Source organism: Epinephelus moara, chromosome 2 (assembly GCF_006386435.1).
Source record: "Epinephelus moara isolate mb chromosome 2, YSFRI_EMoa_1.0, whole genome shotgun sequence".
Classification (NCBI taxonomy): Eukaryota; Metazoa; Chordata; class Actinopteri; order Perciformes; family Serranidae; genus Epinephelus; species Epinephelus moara.
The window spans coordinates 2,485,222-2,503,998 of NC_065507.1; the positions used below are offsets into that span (position 1 = coordinate 2,485,222).

General features: G+C 42.8%; 1 protein-coding gene across 1 annotated transcript in view; it reads left to right on the plus strand.

Annotated features, from left to right (window-relative positions):
- chp2 (calcineurin-like EF-hand protein 2) overlaps positions 1–18,777 on the plus strand; it is an 85,158-nt gene that overhangs the window by 20,888 nt on the left and 45,493 nt on the right. The window contains exon 2 of the mRNA XM_050066156.1: positions 6,006–6,057. Within this exon, the coding sequence (XP_049922113.1) occupies positions 6,027–6,057 (31 nt within the window). The 5' untranslated portion in view covers positions 6,006–6,026. The remainder of the gene's footprint in view (positions 1–6,005; positions 6,058–18,777) is intronic.

Genomic DNA, 18,777 nt, shown 5'->3' on the forward strand with positions numbered 1-18,777 from the left:
CCCCCCTTTGGCCAATTGATGTAATATTGCTTCATTGGCATCCTCCCATGACCCTCTACCACTGTGCCAAATTTCACATGGATTGACCAAGTCAGTGAGGAGAAAAACGTGGAACACACACACACACACACACACACACACAGTTTTCGTTATTATATAGTAAGATTGGTTCACTGATTGTAGTTCTCTGCCTCCTACAGCTCTATACAGCCACAGTCAGTTTGTCTACATGCACTTAATACACTGAGAGCTGAGCTTTTGTCTGGTGCGTCTTGTTTTAATTTCCCCTGTCTATTTGGGACCTGATAAATATGAAAAACTAAGCATCTTGTTTGAACAGTGAATAGAACAGAATGACGTCCTCATATGGGGACAACGTGTTTACTTTTAAAAGTTACAAGTATAAAACTGTTCATTTCAGCACCTGAACATGGCTGTGCAAAAGCAAAATTGCAAGTAATGCAACCCATCTAAAAGCCTTGTGATTTGTTCCTTTTGTATCTCTGTATGAATTCTCCCTGCTCTGTACACAAAGCTAGGAATGTCCTTTTTGTCACACCTGACTGACCTGTGAGAAATGCAGTGATAAAACAAACTCCCGATGTCCTCAAACATGTACTTCCTTATTAACAACAACTCAGCTTGTTACTATTGCTAACACTGGTCAGATTTGTTGCCATATCAACCTACAAACTTTATGAAGCATAAATAAAACAACTGAAAATAACTGATCAGGTTTTGATCCTTTTACACTGTCACTGTTGGCTGCACCAAGTCAAGCCATGCCGTGCTGAATTTCATTTCCATTATCACTTTAAATGCGCCATGCTACACCGAGCTGCGCCAGAGATGGACCTTCTTCGGAATAGGTCCAAAAGACGTCTCACTGACTACAGCCAACCCCCTACAACCCCACTTCTCCCCCTCAAACAAGCCATGTGTGATGTGAGACTCTCCTCCCGTCTGTCTGCAGGAGACCAGAGAGAAAGATGTCTTTAAAAGTCTCTGTGTGTTCAGCTCTCAGTACGTCTGTAGCTTCTAACTGAATCTCTGTGGTTTGGAGTTTAGTTTCCCTCCTGCGTCCTGTTTTTACTTTACATATCTGCTTTATTTACTGTTTCATGTTCGCTATCAGCCGGATTAGAAGTTGTGTGAAGTTGCTGCAACATTTTCTTATTTTGCTGCTTCACAATAAAAGTTTTTACATGACAAAATAACAGGGGACTTTTATTGTGAAGAGTCTACAGGAAATGAAATGTGTTATCACTGAATTGGAGGAAATTTGTTAGCGGCTTTTCTTCAATAAAGACAAGTGCAATAATACAGCAGGGAGGAAGAGTAAGAGCAGAAGCAGGCACAGTGAGATGTTGATGAAGAGCTGCAGACAACAGGCTCTTACTGCACCTCTGCAAACAGCTCACCTCCAACAGGTAAACTTCTGTTACCTGCCCTGCTGTGGACAAACACATGCAGCAAAAATAACAGGGGACTTTAGCCGTGGATCAGCCTGCTGCTTTTAAACGTCATCTCTTAAGACTAACCATCCTCAGTTAAAAGCCCCTTTCACACTGCCAGATTTTCCACGAATGTTGGGCCGTTTTGCCGGCCAGCTGCGAGCGTTTAGACACACAGAGCCGGATTGGCGAGTTGATCCGAGGTGCCCAATTTTCCGCCTCGTAGGGTAGACATATTGGCGGAACCTTTTTGGTTTAAAAAGAACGAGGCGGCCTTCTGCAATGGGNTGCTGCACTCCCCGATTTTGTTTTTATACTGCCAATGCTGAAAAAAGACTGATTGGGCTTTCCTGCAAATTTGCACAACTCCTGTCTAAAAAGGGCTAGAGAAACACCTTCAAGCAGGTAGCCCTGTTGTAATGGAAATGCAAATCCCTGCCGCACTGCTCTGATGGCCCAAACCACACCAAGAGTCAGGATCAGCTGCAGACTGGCTTGGCAGAGACGGCTACCAAGACAGGGCAGCAGGAGATGTCCTCTTTAGTCTTGTTGGATTCCTTTTTTTTTTTTTTTAATCTTTACATAAACAGATGGGCTGTTGCTGTTGAAATATCAAAATCATCTCCAGTTTCACAAGTGTTCCCAGAAGCTATCCTCCCATTTCACATAAGAATCTGTTATCAGCTGCATCAGTTTATTGGCAACCAAACAGAGCGCTCCCAGTTTAGTCAGTATGACACCTACTGCAGCTGACACCACTCAGCCTTGTCTCATAACATGAAGTTCAGTTATTTTACTACATTTAACTGTGAATATGTGAACGTATGGATGTGTGACTGTGTGAGTGTGTGTGTGTGTTTGCAGCAGCAGAGTTCAGATGAAGGTGGAGATGGAGGTGAGGATGTTTTGACTGCAGCTCTGACACACTGAGATTTGACTTCTGTTTCATGCAGGTACCCACCTCGTAGATTTACAGCCTGCTGATGTCTTTACCATGTGTTCTTCCTGTTATGACTGTCCACACACACACACACACACACACACACACACAGATGCAGCAGTGGGAGATGATAATCTGATCCTGTGCAGCTTTGTCTGACTTCTGCTTTCTGGCTTCACTTGACTGATCTCTTTTCTGAGGAAACTCTTCGTCTCAAAACCGTTTACACTGCAGTCGTTAATACTTTGACACTGACGCAGCTCTTTTGGCCTCACTGTCGATTCACAAGACTTAAAGGTTTCTGACTCTGATAACACAATGGGCCGATGTTTCTATTCGTGTGTTCCTGTTTAGTTTGTGTTGTTTATGCACACACGAGGACACATGTTTCCCTCATTAATGGCAGAATGTGAATTCTAATGGACCCATCTGATGTGTGTAGAGGTGTGTGTGTGTGGTCATTCTGTAGCAGCCTGGTGTTTATTATCTGCACATAATGTTATAAAGCTAAACACAGTGGATGACCATGTGTGATGGCATCGTGGCAGCAGCAACAGGAAGAATCATTCATATTGTTTCATAGTTTTATAGATGAATGCAGACGGATTGTACCACATTAGAAGTAATTATTTTTAAGATGCATGCTGGTTAAAGGCATCTGGTGATGAATTAAAACAGTTTATATGTATTTTAAGAAGGGCTTTGAGCTACCACCTACGAGCTAAGCACACAGGTGCAGCTGATCAGACTGATGTCAGCTGGCAACTGCAGCACCAAAGCTGGCAAAGCACTATTGTGGAGTGTGCAAACACCACAGACCTGTGGATGAAACTAAATCAAAGTTGAATACAGTCCTTGCTAAATGGGTGGCAACCTCCGGAGCTGATGGATGAAGCCAACACTCAAGTGCCAAAAACTGCAGTTCCTCTAATGTCCACTTGAGGCTCGTTCCAGGAGTGAGTCAATCCACATAGACCAACATAATGAAATGAAGAAATAAACATGTTTACAGCCTGGTGCAAAAAAAAAACAGTTTTGGTCTTTGTAGTTAATTTCAACATTCGTCACAACACAGGCTGTGTTTTTATATAACTCACCTGTTTTAATGTTATTAAGGCCCAAAGTTACAAATCTCTAAGGGCGTGGCTGCTACATCGACAGGCTCTCAGTTTCAGTCATATCCACCCATCGCGCCTCTACAGCGTCACCCTCTTGCCCTTAAATGGTCACTTCTCTCTCCTAAAAAAACAAGATGGCAGTCCACAAACCGCTGGGTGACGTCATGGTTGCTACGCCCATTAGTTACACAGCCTGTGGTGGCAACGGACTGCATTTTAAAGGCTTGAACATACCTTCCGCGTTGAACGTCCGCGGAGTGCAGCGGTCCAGCTGCGGGGTCCAGATTTCTCCTTGGTCATTAGTTCAAGGTCCAAACAGTTTAATACATTACGCATCGTGCTTATGATTGATGTCATCGAGCTCATTCCTGTCTCAAGTAGCTGTCCGTTAGTCGCTTACTCTGCAATTTCCAGATATAATGTTGGCATTGGGTGCTCCTGTGCACCACTGATCCGTTACATTTGTACTAGGGTTGATCTGAATACTCAGATGGAACGAGTATCTGGTACAGATAATTTACTTTTTACGAGTATCATACGAATAGAACGTTTCATTAACTGTACTCATGATACAGGAGAACCTCATTTTGGTAGCTGTGTTTACTCTATTACTCTTACGATAAAAATGATCTGAAGCTCAATTGCACTTCTGTTTTCACAGGAAATGTACAGTTTGCATACAGTCTCTTTCAAAATAAAAGCACTACGATGGTACAACACCACCAATTTCTGTTTTTTTTTCCTTCAACAACAAAGAAAAAAGGGTTTGGCTTCTCCTGCAGGACACAAACACCGCTCTCTCGGGTGAAAGTAGGTGTTGGTTGGACACATCCACCACCCTCCCCTGTCCTCCTCGCTTGGACATTCGCCGCCTTAACTTTTGTCCTTGTCCCGTCGCGTTTCCCCCGATGCTAAACTATAACAGCAACCAGCTGCATATCATGCTGACGATAAAAGACGCCTTTCTTTCATTGGTTTCTGGCACCGCAAGTCACTGCCCAAGCGCCAGATTTCGTCGACTTGGGACTTTGATAATGACAGATCATTTTTGGCTAGAAATTCTTGCTTTTGGTGGCACGATCATGGCAGCAATCTTAGTAAAAGACAACCGCTTTTTGTGACACTTTCCTCACTGGAAAAAGAGCGACAGGTCAGTTCAATAAAGCCACACTGGTCGCCTAAAGAGCTGCTGGAAACACAGCGACGACTCTCTCACAAACTGCTGGTTTCATTGTTTGTTGGTCTGGAACAGTGGTTTTCAGCCTGGCCACCATCCCCTCCAACTCTTGATGACAAAGTCAGCTCATGTACTACGTCACATGTGAATGTAACATATGTGTCGGTTGCAGAAATTTACAATGCCAACATTTTTGTCTGGCGACCAGGCTGACACTGAAACATGGTGTGTTTACTTTTATACATACATAATAAGATTAAATAAATACTGTAAATACCCGCATGAACAGAAGTGTTATTATGTTGACAAATGATCAGCAATAGAAAAAGCCTTTACTTGTATTGGCGTCAAATTAAAACACTCAGCAGCAGAACACATGATGGCGGAGCTGAGGCTCCGCTGCTCTCCTTTGTTCCTGGAAGGTGTCCAGTAGACTGGAGGTGCTGACTGTGTGAGAGAGCGTCACATAAATGTCAGTGTGAGTGTTTTACAGCGACACAGGAAGAGGTGATGATTGGACATGGTCACGCTGCTCAGTGCTGCAGCTTCCTCTGCAGGAAGAGTGAAGTAATGTGACTCACCTGTTCACCAGTCCGTCAAATGGCGCTCATAAAACCTCAGTGAGACGAGTACAGTAACAACAACATCATCACCTCATGGCTACGTCTGCCTCCACAGTCGCTCCACATTCAAGCTGTGTTCAGTCCACAACGTGTCTCCATGGCAGCAGAGCGCTGATTTCAGCTTTTATATCTGATCCTCCTGCTTAGTTTCACTTCCTATGCTGATCAGATCCTCACCACCACATCTATCACATTATTTTTGATGACCTTAAATCCCTTTATCAGTGGATTTAAGTGGTTCTAATATTTAGATCTTTTTAAAGATTATTCCATGTTGAAGGTGCACAACATCAATCACAGACAGAAAAGTAGCTTCCATGAGTTTTTTCTTTGCACTGAAAGTAAAACAAGATTTATTCCTAAAATAAAAGCCTATCTCTCCTTTAAGCTTCCCAACAAGAGCAGCAATGTGTACATAAAATGAGCTTATCATCTATCCATATACCCAAGCACCTGTATGTTGACACCCTTTCAATGGATTTACCATCAGAGGTTAAGACGCTAAAATCATGAAGCATTTTTGCTTTAATTGCACCACTGTCACTTCACCCTGCAACTGCAAAGAACTTTGGAGCAAAGATCAAACCACTATGTTCCAAGGAAAAGGTGGAAGGAAGTGTTTTAAAGGATTTATTAACATTCAAAGTTACAGTGACGACAAAACCAGCCTGAAAATGTGTTTCTCTTTTTCAGTGACAGAAGAAGAGCTGGAGGATGGATGGAGGAATAAAGAGGAAGAATGCAGGTACACACACACACACACACACACACACACACACACAGATAGAATCAAATTAATCGTATTTCTTTTCGTACTTGTTTCTACTGTTAAGACCTTGTTTTTGTATTTTGAAAGGCAGAGAGTGTCACGTGTGTCCTGGGCCTCCAGTGAATGATTAGTATAAAATAAAATTAAACATTGACTGATAAAATTACTGCAAGGTATTAAATCATAAGATCAACTTGGGAGAGAGCATTTAATGTTTTGCTTCATGTATTCATTCAATCTTGGGGCTACAGTGCAGAAATATTGAAATACACCATTCTATTTTCCCTCGCCAAAATTTAGAGCAACTTTGAAGTGTTATTTGCCCCCCTTTCTGACAAGATAGTATAACATGGTTGGCACCAATGGATGCCTTAGGTCCTAGTAGTTTTATATGATACCTGTGTGGACATTTGGATGCAGCCGTGGACTTACTCAGTTTGTGTCTGAATGCTTAATCGAGTGTGGCATGATGAGGCTGGCTGCTAACGCTAGCATCAGAGGCTGTGCTAGCATGTACGTCCAGGTTCGCTGCTAAAGTCTTTGTGTTGAGGTGATCTTTCAGGCTTGAAGTTCTCTGATGTTACGAAAGTTCTTTCCTGCAGAACCTGCAGAGAGCAGTGCTCCTATCAACAGCTCCATGTGGGTGTTTTTTTAGTGTTAATGTTCCATTCACGGGGCCGAGCAGCGTCATCGCGTCTGCCTCCATCATGTGACAAAGACACTGTTCTGTGATTGATTCATTGAAATTACTGTGTTATTTTGACAGCCCTAGTTTTAATTATATAATTACATTTATTTTTACACATTATTTTGTTATTTTGTTTTGTCAGTGATTTCAGTCAGTAAGTAAACTGTTGTACTTTATTCTATTCAAGGGTCAACCATAGACCTTTTCATCTGCCCCCTCTTGGCCTTGGGCCAAGGTCATCTGTACCCTTTGACCCCCTCTGACTGCAGGCCTGAGTGTGCGTCCAATCAAAACAGCACCAACCACTCAGTAGACGGTAAACAAAGCAGCAGAAAGTTGAGGAAACGAGGAAAGATGCTCAATAAGCTGAGAAAACGACGCAGGGATACATACAATGATTTCTCCTTTCTTTCCTCCTCCCCCTGGTTTCCTGTTGTTTCCTCAGACTTCCTCCCTGTGTGCACTTACATGTGTAGCTGTGTGTTTCTGTGCTGTTCAGCAGGTAACTGTATAAACCTTCGGCTGAGGTCACTCAGTTCAGATATAAGTGCTCCTACTGGTCGTGTTTCTATAAAAAGCTGCTCCAAGGAAGAAACCCATTTCCTGTCAGCTCATATCCTCTTTCTGTCGGTGAGAGGTCGTGTCCTGTTGTCTCAGAGGGCAGCCGACACTCTGCTGCTGCTGCTGCATCTAAAGGCAGTCAGTTTACAGTTTGACCGGGAAGAATTGCACACACACAAACACCATGTATACTTGATTTCCCCTCAGCAAAACTGGGATTTATAAAGCGATGGAGACAACAGGTCATCTGAGGCAAAGCTCCACCTTCTGGCAGCAGAACAAAGTTAGTGACTTAGAAATGACAATAATTCAGGATTAATGCCAGACTTGAAAATACCCTCAGTTGCTGCTGTTATTCATCATAATTATTAAACAATTTAAGGTCAGTGTTTGGTATAATAACTCTAAATGATGATTCAACTGTGGGAGGCACGATGGTGCAATGGTTAGCGCTGTTGCCTCACAGCAAAAGGGCTCTGGGTTGGAACCTGGCTGAGGCCCCTCTGTGTGAGGTTTGCATGTTTTCTCTGGATTCTCCATCTTCCTCCCACAGTCCAAAGCAGCCTGTTCTCTTTGTCAGTGATTTTGGCATCAGACACCAAAGGCAACAGCCATCTTTCATAGCACCTGTTGTGGCGGTATGATACGCCACAGGACAGTGTTAGTTTGTAACGCAGCTGGACAGAATGTTTAGCAGTGTTACCACATGCCACAGGGAGGTGTCAGTTTGAAACGCTGCTGGTGAGGACATAATATAAGGAGCTGAAAAGTCCCTGTAGGACGGGAGGTTTGGTCAATGGGTCCAATAAAACCCGGACTTTTACCTGGGAGGCCGGTGTGTGGTAAGCAGGTGTGGACACTCCCAGCTGCCTCTCTCTCAGCTCCGTTAAAATTGTGCTAGATTTAGTCTTTTATGTCTGCTTTACGAGCCTTGGTGGAGCTTTCTGTGGTCCGAGTTGGATGATGGTGGCGTGTGGCTGCAGGCCATCATTAGAAAGAGGAAAACTGTAAACTGTCCTCTGGCCAACTTCTAGCTAGCTTGCTGCTAGCTAGCTAGCTAGCTAGGTCGATGTTTTTCAAATGTAAACATCGAGGAAAAGATGGAGAAGAATGGGCACCAGTTGAAGTAGCATCTTGACATTGTACAAACGCTTATCAGGAACTGTAATATCCTTTGATTCACCGAAACTTGGCTAAATCCATCACAGCGCGGTTCTACCTGGCAGCTCCTTTTCTATTGCTGACCTGACGGAGCAGAGGAAACCATCAGGAAACGTTTCCGCTGAAGAGCTCAGTGGATAACAAATTTGTTTTGGTCTCACTCTCTTTCTGGAATTAAGCTCCTTGTTTACTTTCCTCACTTTCTCTCAGGACTTTAGCACCTTGTTTTCTTTCCTCACTTTCTCTCTGGACTTTAGCTCCTTGTTTACTTTCCTCGGTCTGTCTCTGGACTTTAGCTCCTTGTTTACTTTCCTCACTTTCTCTCTGGACTTTAGCTCTTTGTTTACTTTCCTCACTTTCTCTTCTTTTGCACTGAGCTGAACTGATCATTCACTTGGTTCAACATGCTGAATCAGTCATTTTTTTTTATTTATTTTTTTAAAAGCCAACAGGGGCTGATGAGGGGACCAGTGCAGGACACATTGCACCGACAAGAGCGACAGACGTTCATCAACAGCCCAATATTGACTGGCTGTCAGCTTGGTGCGTCAGGGCCTTAAGCTTTCAGATGAAATGAAGTTGGACAGAAGGCTCCGTCTTTCTAATGTTGAGCATAAATGAGCCTTTAATGTGCAAACAGTTGATAGAAGGCATCTGTGGGGGTGTAAATCAGGCTCGTGCACAACCACACAATGACTGCGGTTAATAAAAAAGAACGATATGTATACATGTCTTTATTAATCTGTGTAGACAGACAAACAGACAGACAGACAGACAGATTGAGGTGTGATGAGGATGTTTTGACAAATTCTGACTAATCCAGCAGATCCAGATCCTGAGGAAGGTGGTCTGCTGATATGTTGACCTTTGGCAGTTGACATAAATGCTCTTGAGTTTCCCATTGTTTGTTGTACTACACTAACAACACAGCGTTAATGACACATATTGTTATACAACATGAAGCCTCATCAGCAGAGGGTGTGTTGCGTCAGCTGAAGTCTAATAATCAGTGTGTCAGTGCTGCTGCTGCTCCTGTGAGTCTGGAAGTAACCCAAATAAAGCTGTGCTGTGTTCAGGTGCTGCGTGTCTCATCACGCCTCAGCTGCTCTCAGCTATGTGGCCCCGCCGGCCTCCACCTGAGCCCTGCAGCAGTCACAGACCTGACTCTCAAACACACAGGGATCAGGGACGACTGCAGACCTGCAGCTCGGGTTTCCTGGTGCTCAGCTCTGTTTTCAGGAAGGAGTTTTAAAGTAGTGCCCGCCGGCGTGAACGGTGACTGTGAGGTTTAATTCAAATATGATGAATTTGTCCAGTCTCTTTAAAGTGAGTGACACCTGGTTAATTATTCACAGCCAGAAAGAAAACCAATGATATGATCAGAGACAGAAGGTATTTGGTAACTTACATTCGGCTCCAAAGACAAGATGCCGAGTTTATTGTCTTGACATGATATCCAGCATTTTGAGAAAACATCTTTTTATGTGTTGTTAAAGGGATAGTTCGGAGTTTTAGAAGAGGGGTTGTATGAGGCACCTCTACAGGAGTCCAACACAGAGGCTCAGCAATGTACTGCTGTGGACGGGGCTCAGCAACAAAACCTATTTTAGCCACTTAAAAAAAAGCTATATCAGTTTAAGTTTACGCTGTGTGTAAGCTGTTAACGGCTTCAGTTCTGAGTTCATTTTAGCTCACTGAACACGGGACCTGCTGGTCTACCACTGCTTCCATCAGTTAGCATGTCGGAGGCTTTTTAACCACTGAAAGTTTTGTAGCGACCCATTGCTGTTTTTTAGAAGGTCAGCTTCACTGTGACACCATAACACTCTGCATAAAACACTTTTCTGTCCATTACATAGCGTCATATCTCAGGAACAGAAGGGGAGACATTTGGTCAGATACTGAATTGATGACTCTAATCTTGAAACTGTGCTGACTGTATAGATCTTCTGTGTGTGAAGCATCCATGTTTTCACTGACATGGATGGAGACTGTCAGAGACACTGGACTGGTGGGCGGAGTCATACAACCACAAGGCCTTAATTGTGGTTGTGCCTAAACAGCAGCATACATTAGCCACAGCGTTGTAACATATCTGTGGTTTGCAGAAATGGACAATGTTGATCAGTTTTCTGGTGACTGAGCTGCTTTTTTCATGCCGAGCTGAACAAGTTTTTGCCTGTAAGTAAATCCTGCAGAAATCTGGTATGAAGAGACGTCCTGTCGCTGCAGTGTGTGAGCGAAACTGAGTTCATACACATTGACATGTGTTTGACCTCTGTCTGCTCCCCTCCTGCTGGGCGACTGTGCAGCTTCCTCCGTGTTAGTCAGTGTCTTTATTGTCACCCTGTGATCCAAAGTGACAACTCCATCACTGTCAATGATCTTCTACTAGAGCTGAGTCCACGGGACAGCCTCCCCAAATCTAACTAGAGAGACCACAGGGAGGTGAATACTTCTGTCTCCTCATATTTCTATGTCGGACCAGATGGTTTTGTTTCCCTTTGCATGGGAGAACCGGCCTGCAGCTTCACAGCTGCATGTGAAATCTGCAGAATTATCTGTGAATGAATAATGTGTCAACAGTTTTTGTATGACACAACAAATGTTGTCACTTAAAACTGATAAACACACTAAAGGTCTTTCTCAGTCAACGTTTTTCCGAATTCACCTTTACACCTTCAGACACAAACACAAGAAACACAAGAAATTAGCTGTTTAAATATTGAATATGTGAAAGATTCAACAAAATCCCCCAGAGAGGAGTGTGATAATTTACTGTCCTACGGTCTGATGCCTCCATTGATTTTAAACAAGAAATAAATATTTTTTGGAAGATAAACTTTGATCCAAGAGGTGAAATCTGATATTTCTCTGTTGACAAATGAGTTTGTCCGAAAGAAGCTCTTGTTTCTGTTGCATAGTTTAATACACAACAGCACTGCTTTTACAGTGGAACACAAATGTTTGGGCACCTCTGATGAAAATTGTGTTTACTGTGAATAGTTAAGTGAGTAGAAGATGAACTGATTTTCAAAAGGCATGACATTTAAGATGAAACATGTTTCTGTAAAATTATTGTACTCATTTTTGTTTTGTACAATTTTAGAGTAAGAAAAGTAAAGGAGCTACATGCAAAAAGATATCTGAGCTCTCAGACAGCTTTTCCCAGGGTCTCAGAGCTTAATGAGCTTGTCAGGGCTCTGGCTTGTTCACAGTCATCGTTAGGAAAGGCCAGGTGATGCTAATTTCAAAGCTTTATAAATACTCTGACTCCTGAAAGCTTGTCCCAACAATCAGCAGCCATGGGCTCCTCTAAACAGCTGCCTAGCACTCTGAAAACTAAAAGACCTGATGAAGACTAGAAGAAGATAGCAAAGTGTTTTCAGGGAGCTGTTTCCTCAGTTGGTCATGTCAGTAAGAAATGGCAGTTAACAGGAACTGTGGAGGTCAAGCTGAAAACTCTCTGAGAGAGCTGCTCGTAGGATTGTTAGAAAGGCAAATCAAACCTCTGTTTGACTGCAAAAGACCTGCAGGAAGATTTCTCAGACTCTGGAGTGGTGGTGCACTGTTCTACTGTGCAGACACACCTGGACAAATATGAGCTTCATGGAAGAGTCATCAGAAGAAAACCTTTCCTGTGTCCTCACCACAACATTCAGCCTCACAAGTTTGCAAAGGAACATCTGAACAAGCCTGATGCTTTTTGGAAACAAGTCCTGTGGACTGATGAAGGTAAAACAGAACTTTCTGGACACAATGAGCAAAGGTATGTTTGGAGAACAAACTGTTAAACACGGGGGTGGATGGATGATGCTTTGGGCTTGTGTTGCAGCCAGTGGCACGGGGAACATTTCACAGGTAGAGGGAAGAATGGATTCAGTTAAATTCCAGACATCACAGCATCTGTAAAAAAGCTGCAGATGAAGAGAGGATGGCTTCTACAACAGGACAATGATCCTAAACACACCTCCAGATCCACAATGGACGACCTCAAGAGGAGCCAGCTGAAGGTTTGGCCACGCCCCTCACAGTCCCCCGACCTAAACATCATTAAACATCTGTGGATAGAGCTCAAAGAGCAGAGCATGAAGACGGCCCAAGAATCTCACAGAGCTAGAAGCCTTTTGCAGGAAGAACGGGTGAAAATCCTCCAAACAAGAACTGAGAGACTCTGAGCTGGATACACAAAGTGTTTAGAAGCTGTGGTACCTGCCAAAGGGGGCGCTACTGAGCACTGACCACGCAGGGTGCCCAAACTGTTGCTTCAGGTCCTTTTCATTTTTTGTTATTTTGAGACTGTAAAAGATTGACATTAAAAAGTAATCTTGCTTAAAATATTGAAGAAATGTTTCATATTTAACTTCATGCCTTTATGAGATCAGTTTATCTTTTACTTAACCATTCACAGTAACAGTCTTAAAACATCTATGTTGTGAAGTAGAAGGGTCAACAGTCATTGGTTTATGGAAGACGGCAGCTTATTTCATGTCAGATATGATCTTGTGTCAGTACACTGCGTGATGACTGAAGTGTTCTTGTTTTTAATATCTTTAATCACAGTGATTGATGTTTACTTAGCCTGAGGTTTGCTGTGGGTGTGACACTTTAATGAAGTGCATATCAGTTTATCAAACCGCCACTTAACACTGTTACAACACTGTGGTCGGTGTGATAACATGTTTTCGCTTTCACCCCGCAGTTGAAGCCAGTGTCTCTGCATTCCTGGAAGTTAAAGTCAGTTTGTGGCAGTCACTCATCAAGTGCAACTGACAGGAGGAAGTAGTTTTTAGTGGAAACTTGGTGAGCTTAGTGAAAGTGCTGTTGTCTCAGGTGCATCGTTTTGCTGTCATGACTCAGGTATGATGTTGGCAGGGACTTCACAACCACAGCCTGACAGGCAGTTGGGAGGAGGAACCAGCAGAGAGACAGATGATAAACCAGAAATCTGTGTGAAGATTAACCAGAAAACTTTATGAAAGCCAACTTATCCAAACAGTAAAGCAGTGATCTGGAGCGCTCCCAGCAGCAGTATGGACATAAATGAGGTCACGTGTCTGAATGTTTGTGAGACTGAAATAAGTTTGTATAAAGGCATCATTAGAGTCAGCAGAGAGTGCTGCCTGCAGGCTGTTTTTATTTCAGTTTTGTTATTACTGCATGTGTGGCTGAAATGCCTCCTGTGAGGACACGCTGAGAGACAGAGCTGCTTCATTTTTAATGTGTTTATTAGTTTCTTATTGATAATCAAACCAACGGTGACTGTGTCCTCCTAATTCCTCTGTGCCATAGAGCTCCATTTAAAGGTGCAGTGTGCAGGATTTTGGGGAACTATTATACCATCTCATGGTGGTCACTTCCTGTCAACGTTACAGATCAGAAGTACAGAGAGTTGTTGACTAGAGATGATACGCCGTTTACAATGTTGCAGAATGATTGCATTGCAGTTGCTTGTTTCAGTTCGTCTCGTAGTGAAGCTTTGGTCTGAATTGGACTTTAGAATGAGCCATTTCTATCTACATAGGGAATGGGTGCTTGTCAGAGATCACCATGTTTTTTCAGTGGCCCAGAATAAAAAAACAAACACTGGGTCTAGTGAGGGACATTCGCAGTTTTGCAGTGGCCACCGTAGTTAGAAGCCCCCCTTTTTACAGGCTTTGAATCACCTGGTCTGTTTGTTTTAGAGAGGAAGAGACCTGAGATAATTCAGCTCTCTGTAAAATCCCCCTGAACAATGAGCACTGAGGGAATTTAAACCAGAGGAAGTTTCAGCTGGTTACAATCTTCAGTTCTCACCAATAGACGTCACTAAATCCCCCTAAATTTCACACACTATACCTTTAAAACACATCAGTGAGTCACTATAGATGTGCAGCTGTGATGACCAATATGATGTCCAGATATAGCAGACTGTTATTCTTATGAATTCCTTTTTTATTTGTCAGCTGTAAACAGGGTTGTTTCACAGATCATCAGTGTTTTTTTCTAAACTAATGGAAACAAACTGATTTTTGTTGTTGTTGCAAAACCACTTATTTAGCTGCAGATGTTTATGTGCTGCACTTTAATGCAGAGACAACGTGGTGACTGCAGGATCATCAGCATGTCCAGGACATATTGTAAAACAACTGAGATGCAACACTGGAATTACCCTCAGGAAACAGAGTAATAGCACATTAATGACGTCAAACTGCGTGTTCTGTTTGTTTGTCGTCTTTATTTATGTTCCCCTGGATGACTGGAAACATCTGAACAACCTGATTTTCATGACAAAGGCCTTTATGGGAAATTGCTACATAAAGTTCAAGCTGAAGGAAGCGGCCTCATAAAAACTATTACAACATTGTTTCTCTAAAGACTTCCTTTAGTGTGTCGATCATCACAGGCTGAAAATAAAAATGTGTTTTACACCAGCCGCTGCAGGAAGAAGGAACATTGTATTTTTAAGGACACCAGTCACCCTGTACAAAGTCTTTTCTCTTCTCCGCCCTCGTCTGCAGAGCATCAGAGCACCTCTCGTTTCAGAGATAGTTTTCAGCCCCAGGCAGTCAGACTGCTGAACAGTAGCACTTTAGGAGTGGGAATTATGTATGGTTATTATGCTGTGGCGTGCAAACGTTTGGGCCCCTGGTCAAAATTTTGTTTATTGTGTGTAGCTGAGGAAGTAAAAGATGAACTGATCTCCAAAAGGCATGAAGTTAAAGATTAAATATTTCTTCAATATTTTAAACAAGACATTTTTTGATTTCAGTCTTTTACAGTTTCAAAATGACAAAAAATGAAAAGGACCTGAAGCAACAGTTTGGGCCCCCTGCATGGTCAGTGCTCAGTAGCGCCCCCTTTGGCAGGTATCACAGCTTCTAAACACTTTGTGTATCCAGCTCAGAGTCTTTCAGTTCTTGTTTGGAGGATTTTCACCCGTTCTTCCTGCAAAAGGCTTCTAGCTCTGTGAGATTCTTGGGCCGTCTTCATGCTCTGCTCTTTGAGCTCTATCCACAGATGTTTAATGATGTTTAGGTCGGGGGACTGTGAGGGGCGTGGCCAAACCTTCAGCTGGCTCCTCTTGAGGTCGTCCATTGTGGATCTGGAGGTGTGTTTAGGATCATTGTCCTGTTGTAGAAGCCATCCTCTCTTCATCTGCAGCTTTTTTACAGATGCTGTGATGTCTGGAATTTAACTGAATCCATTCTTCCCTCTACCTGTGAAATGTTCCCCGTGCCACTGGCTGCAACACAAGCCCAAAGCATCATCCATCCACCCCCGTGTTTAACAGTTTGTTCTCCAAACATACCTTTGCTCATTGTGTCCAGAAAGTTCTGTTTTACCTTCATCAGTCCACAGGACTTGTTTCCAAAAAGCATCAGGCTTGTTCAGATGTTCCTTTGCAAACTTGTGAGGCTGAATGTTGTGGTGAGGACACAGGAAAGGTTTTCTTCTGATGACTCTTCTATGAAGCTCATATTTGTCCAGGTGTGTCTGCACAGTAGAACAGTGCACCACCACTCCAGAGTCTGAGAAATCTAAGTTGTTCTAAGTTGTTGAAAACTGATGTTTGGTCAGCGACTCATGTCGTCAGACACCAGCGAAAAAAGCCATCATTACGTGGCCGGTCAGTGCCAAGGGTAAACACGGCGCAACAACAATAAAACTTAAGGCACTGGAAGTTCGAGTAGGCTGAGCATGCTGGTTCATGAATGGATCCAACAGCTACCCACTTTCACCCAGGAAGTCACTTCTTGTATGTATGTAAAGCCAAACCCTGTTCTTTTTTCCCAACTCCACCCACATGTCTGTGTTGGCTAAATGTAACCACATGCGTTTGTTTTTGACGAAAAAACAAAAAATTGTGGTGTTGTACCGACATAGAGCTTTTATTTTGAAAGAGACTGTATGCAAACTGTACATTTCCTGTGAAAACAGAAGTGTATTTTGAAAACAGACAATGCATGTAACAGGCTGAAGTTGACACGCGTCCCAGAACGTCAACAACCAACACACCCAGGGTACCTTGGACGTCATATGTGGACGTGGAAAGTCCATGACCAAACATCAATATGTGATATATGTGCTCCGGTAAACACTATCAGCGACCGGTTGTGTATCATGGTGACGTGAGATGATGGCCTTTTCCGTTGATTTCTGACGCTGGAAATCACTGACCAAGAGCCAGATTTCGATGACTTCGGAGTGAGACCTGGCTGTGATGTCGCACCCATGTTTATTAGATCCATGTCGCACAGTTTAGCTGCATCAAACTTGTAAGACTGCTAAAATCTCACAGTCTGTAGGAGGCTTTATTCTTCTTCGTTTTCTTTGTATTCTTCATCATGTCTGTCTTCTTCTTCTACTTTATCATCTTCATATTCTTAGTTATCTCTTCTTCATCATCTTTTTCATATTCTTTGTCATCTTATTTCTATAGTTCATCTTCATTATCTTCCTCTTCCCCTTCTTTGTTGTCTTCGTTTTCTTCTTAGTATTCTTTGTCTAGTTTTTGGTATTGTTCTTCCTCATCTTAGTAGTCTTTGTTTCCTCTTTCTTCGTCTTTTCCTGTGTCCTATTTGTGCAGCTTTTGTGTCCGCTAAACCTGCACAAATAGGACGAAAGAAACCGTGTAACTTTCAAAGCACCCACAAACGGTGAAATGCACCTTCAACTGCACTGCCAACAAATAGTGTCTCGGCGCTCTTGTACGACTTGAACATATTTAAATGAGTTCATGGTTACATATGTTTCTTGTTCTCTTTTTGTATTTCACCCAAGAGTGCAGATGCTCGCCACAAAAACACTTTTCTCAGATACAACCACAAACCTGACAGGATGTTTGATATATTTCTATATGTTACAGCTGCACAGAGATTCATTGGCTCTAACTATTTGTTTGCTCAGATGATTTCTCTCTGAAGTGAATTCTTGACTTTGTTCGTGCTTCATTAGAAAACTGGGCTTTTTGATGAGTGGTTACCTTGGCGCCCAGATAACATCACAGAAGTATTTGGAGTTTACCAAACTCAGTCACGTGTCTGTCAGCTCCACCCGACCATCCGACGGGGGCTTTTTAAACATGCTGCATGTTTGTGAATGCAGGTGTTGAGCTGACATCAAGGAATGTGTGAGCGTCACTCTGTGTGAGTGTTTGTCTCTGACTGCTGAGTCTTCTCGCTGTCGAGATGGATTTTCCCAACGAGTGACAGAAATTCAGGAAGTGACTGATACAAACTGAACAGTCAGATCTAAACAGCTCACCCCCTCACACTACCACACACTATTACGAAAGTGGCGTGAAAATAAAACTATGAATTCTGCATTGGGATAAACATCCTGTGGTCACAGCAAACAAACAGGAAGTACTTATCATCAAGTGTTTCCTCAGGATCTCCTCCTCTGATTTTGGAGTCAACTCTTCTTCTTGTGTTAGCCAGGCTTATATCTTGAATGTGTCATGAAATGTTCTCAATGGATTCTGGGTAAATTAGGATTTGCTGAAGAGTGGAAAAACACACACTGCCAGCATCTTGATCATCGCGTGTTGATCAATTCATAGCCTGTCTTTCAGGAATTACCGCAAGTTATAACAGCAAATATGTTCTGAGTGAAACTTCATATCGTCCAGATTCTGTTTTTTATATAATGAGGAAACATTTTACAGTATCTGCACAACACAAAATGTTTGCACCGCATGTATCTGCACAACATTCATTGAAAATATATGAGATTCATTTTCCTTTAATATCTGATCAAAGCAACTAAAGTATGATTTACATTTTTATGGTAATGATGAGACACTCCTGGTTCCTGGGAAAAACGATGGTCTTAGTTAAATACAGGAACAGCCAACAGTGAAGCAGTACCCTTTTCCCTTAAGAATCAGAATCACCGTTATTGGTCCCGGGGGGTGGGGGGGGTGGGGGGGGGGATTGCCTTTCAGTTACATCCTGTCCAAGAAACATAAAAAAAGACAGTGACACAGAACAGGGGAGGACAGGAGCGGGAGAACTGTGGGTCGCCACATGAGCAGCGCCCCGTTTACTTAGATGAAAAAAGGAGAACAAGAGGGAGGAAGAGGGGGAAAAAAAGCAACTCCCAAACTAGGCTCCTGTAGGGGGGCACAGTGTGGGAATAGGAAAAAAAAAACACCTCAGCACATAAGCAACATAATAAGACATTACAACAAAACTCAAAGAGCATCTTGTCTGCATAACATCCAGGAGAGTGGAGAGGTAAACGGCCTTGGGAGAGCTGGTTATCTCGGGGAGCCAATGAAGATAACAATTGTTTTGGGTCAA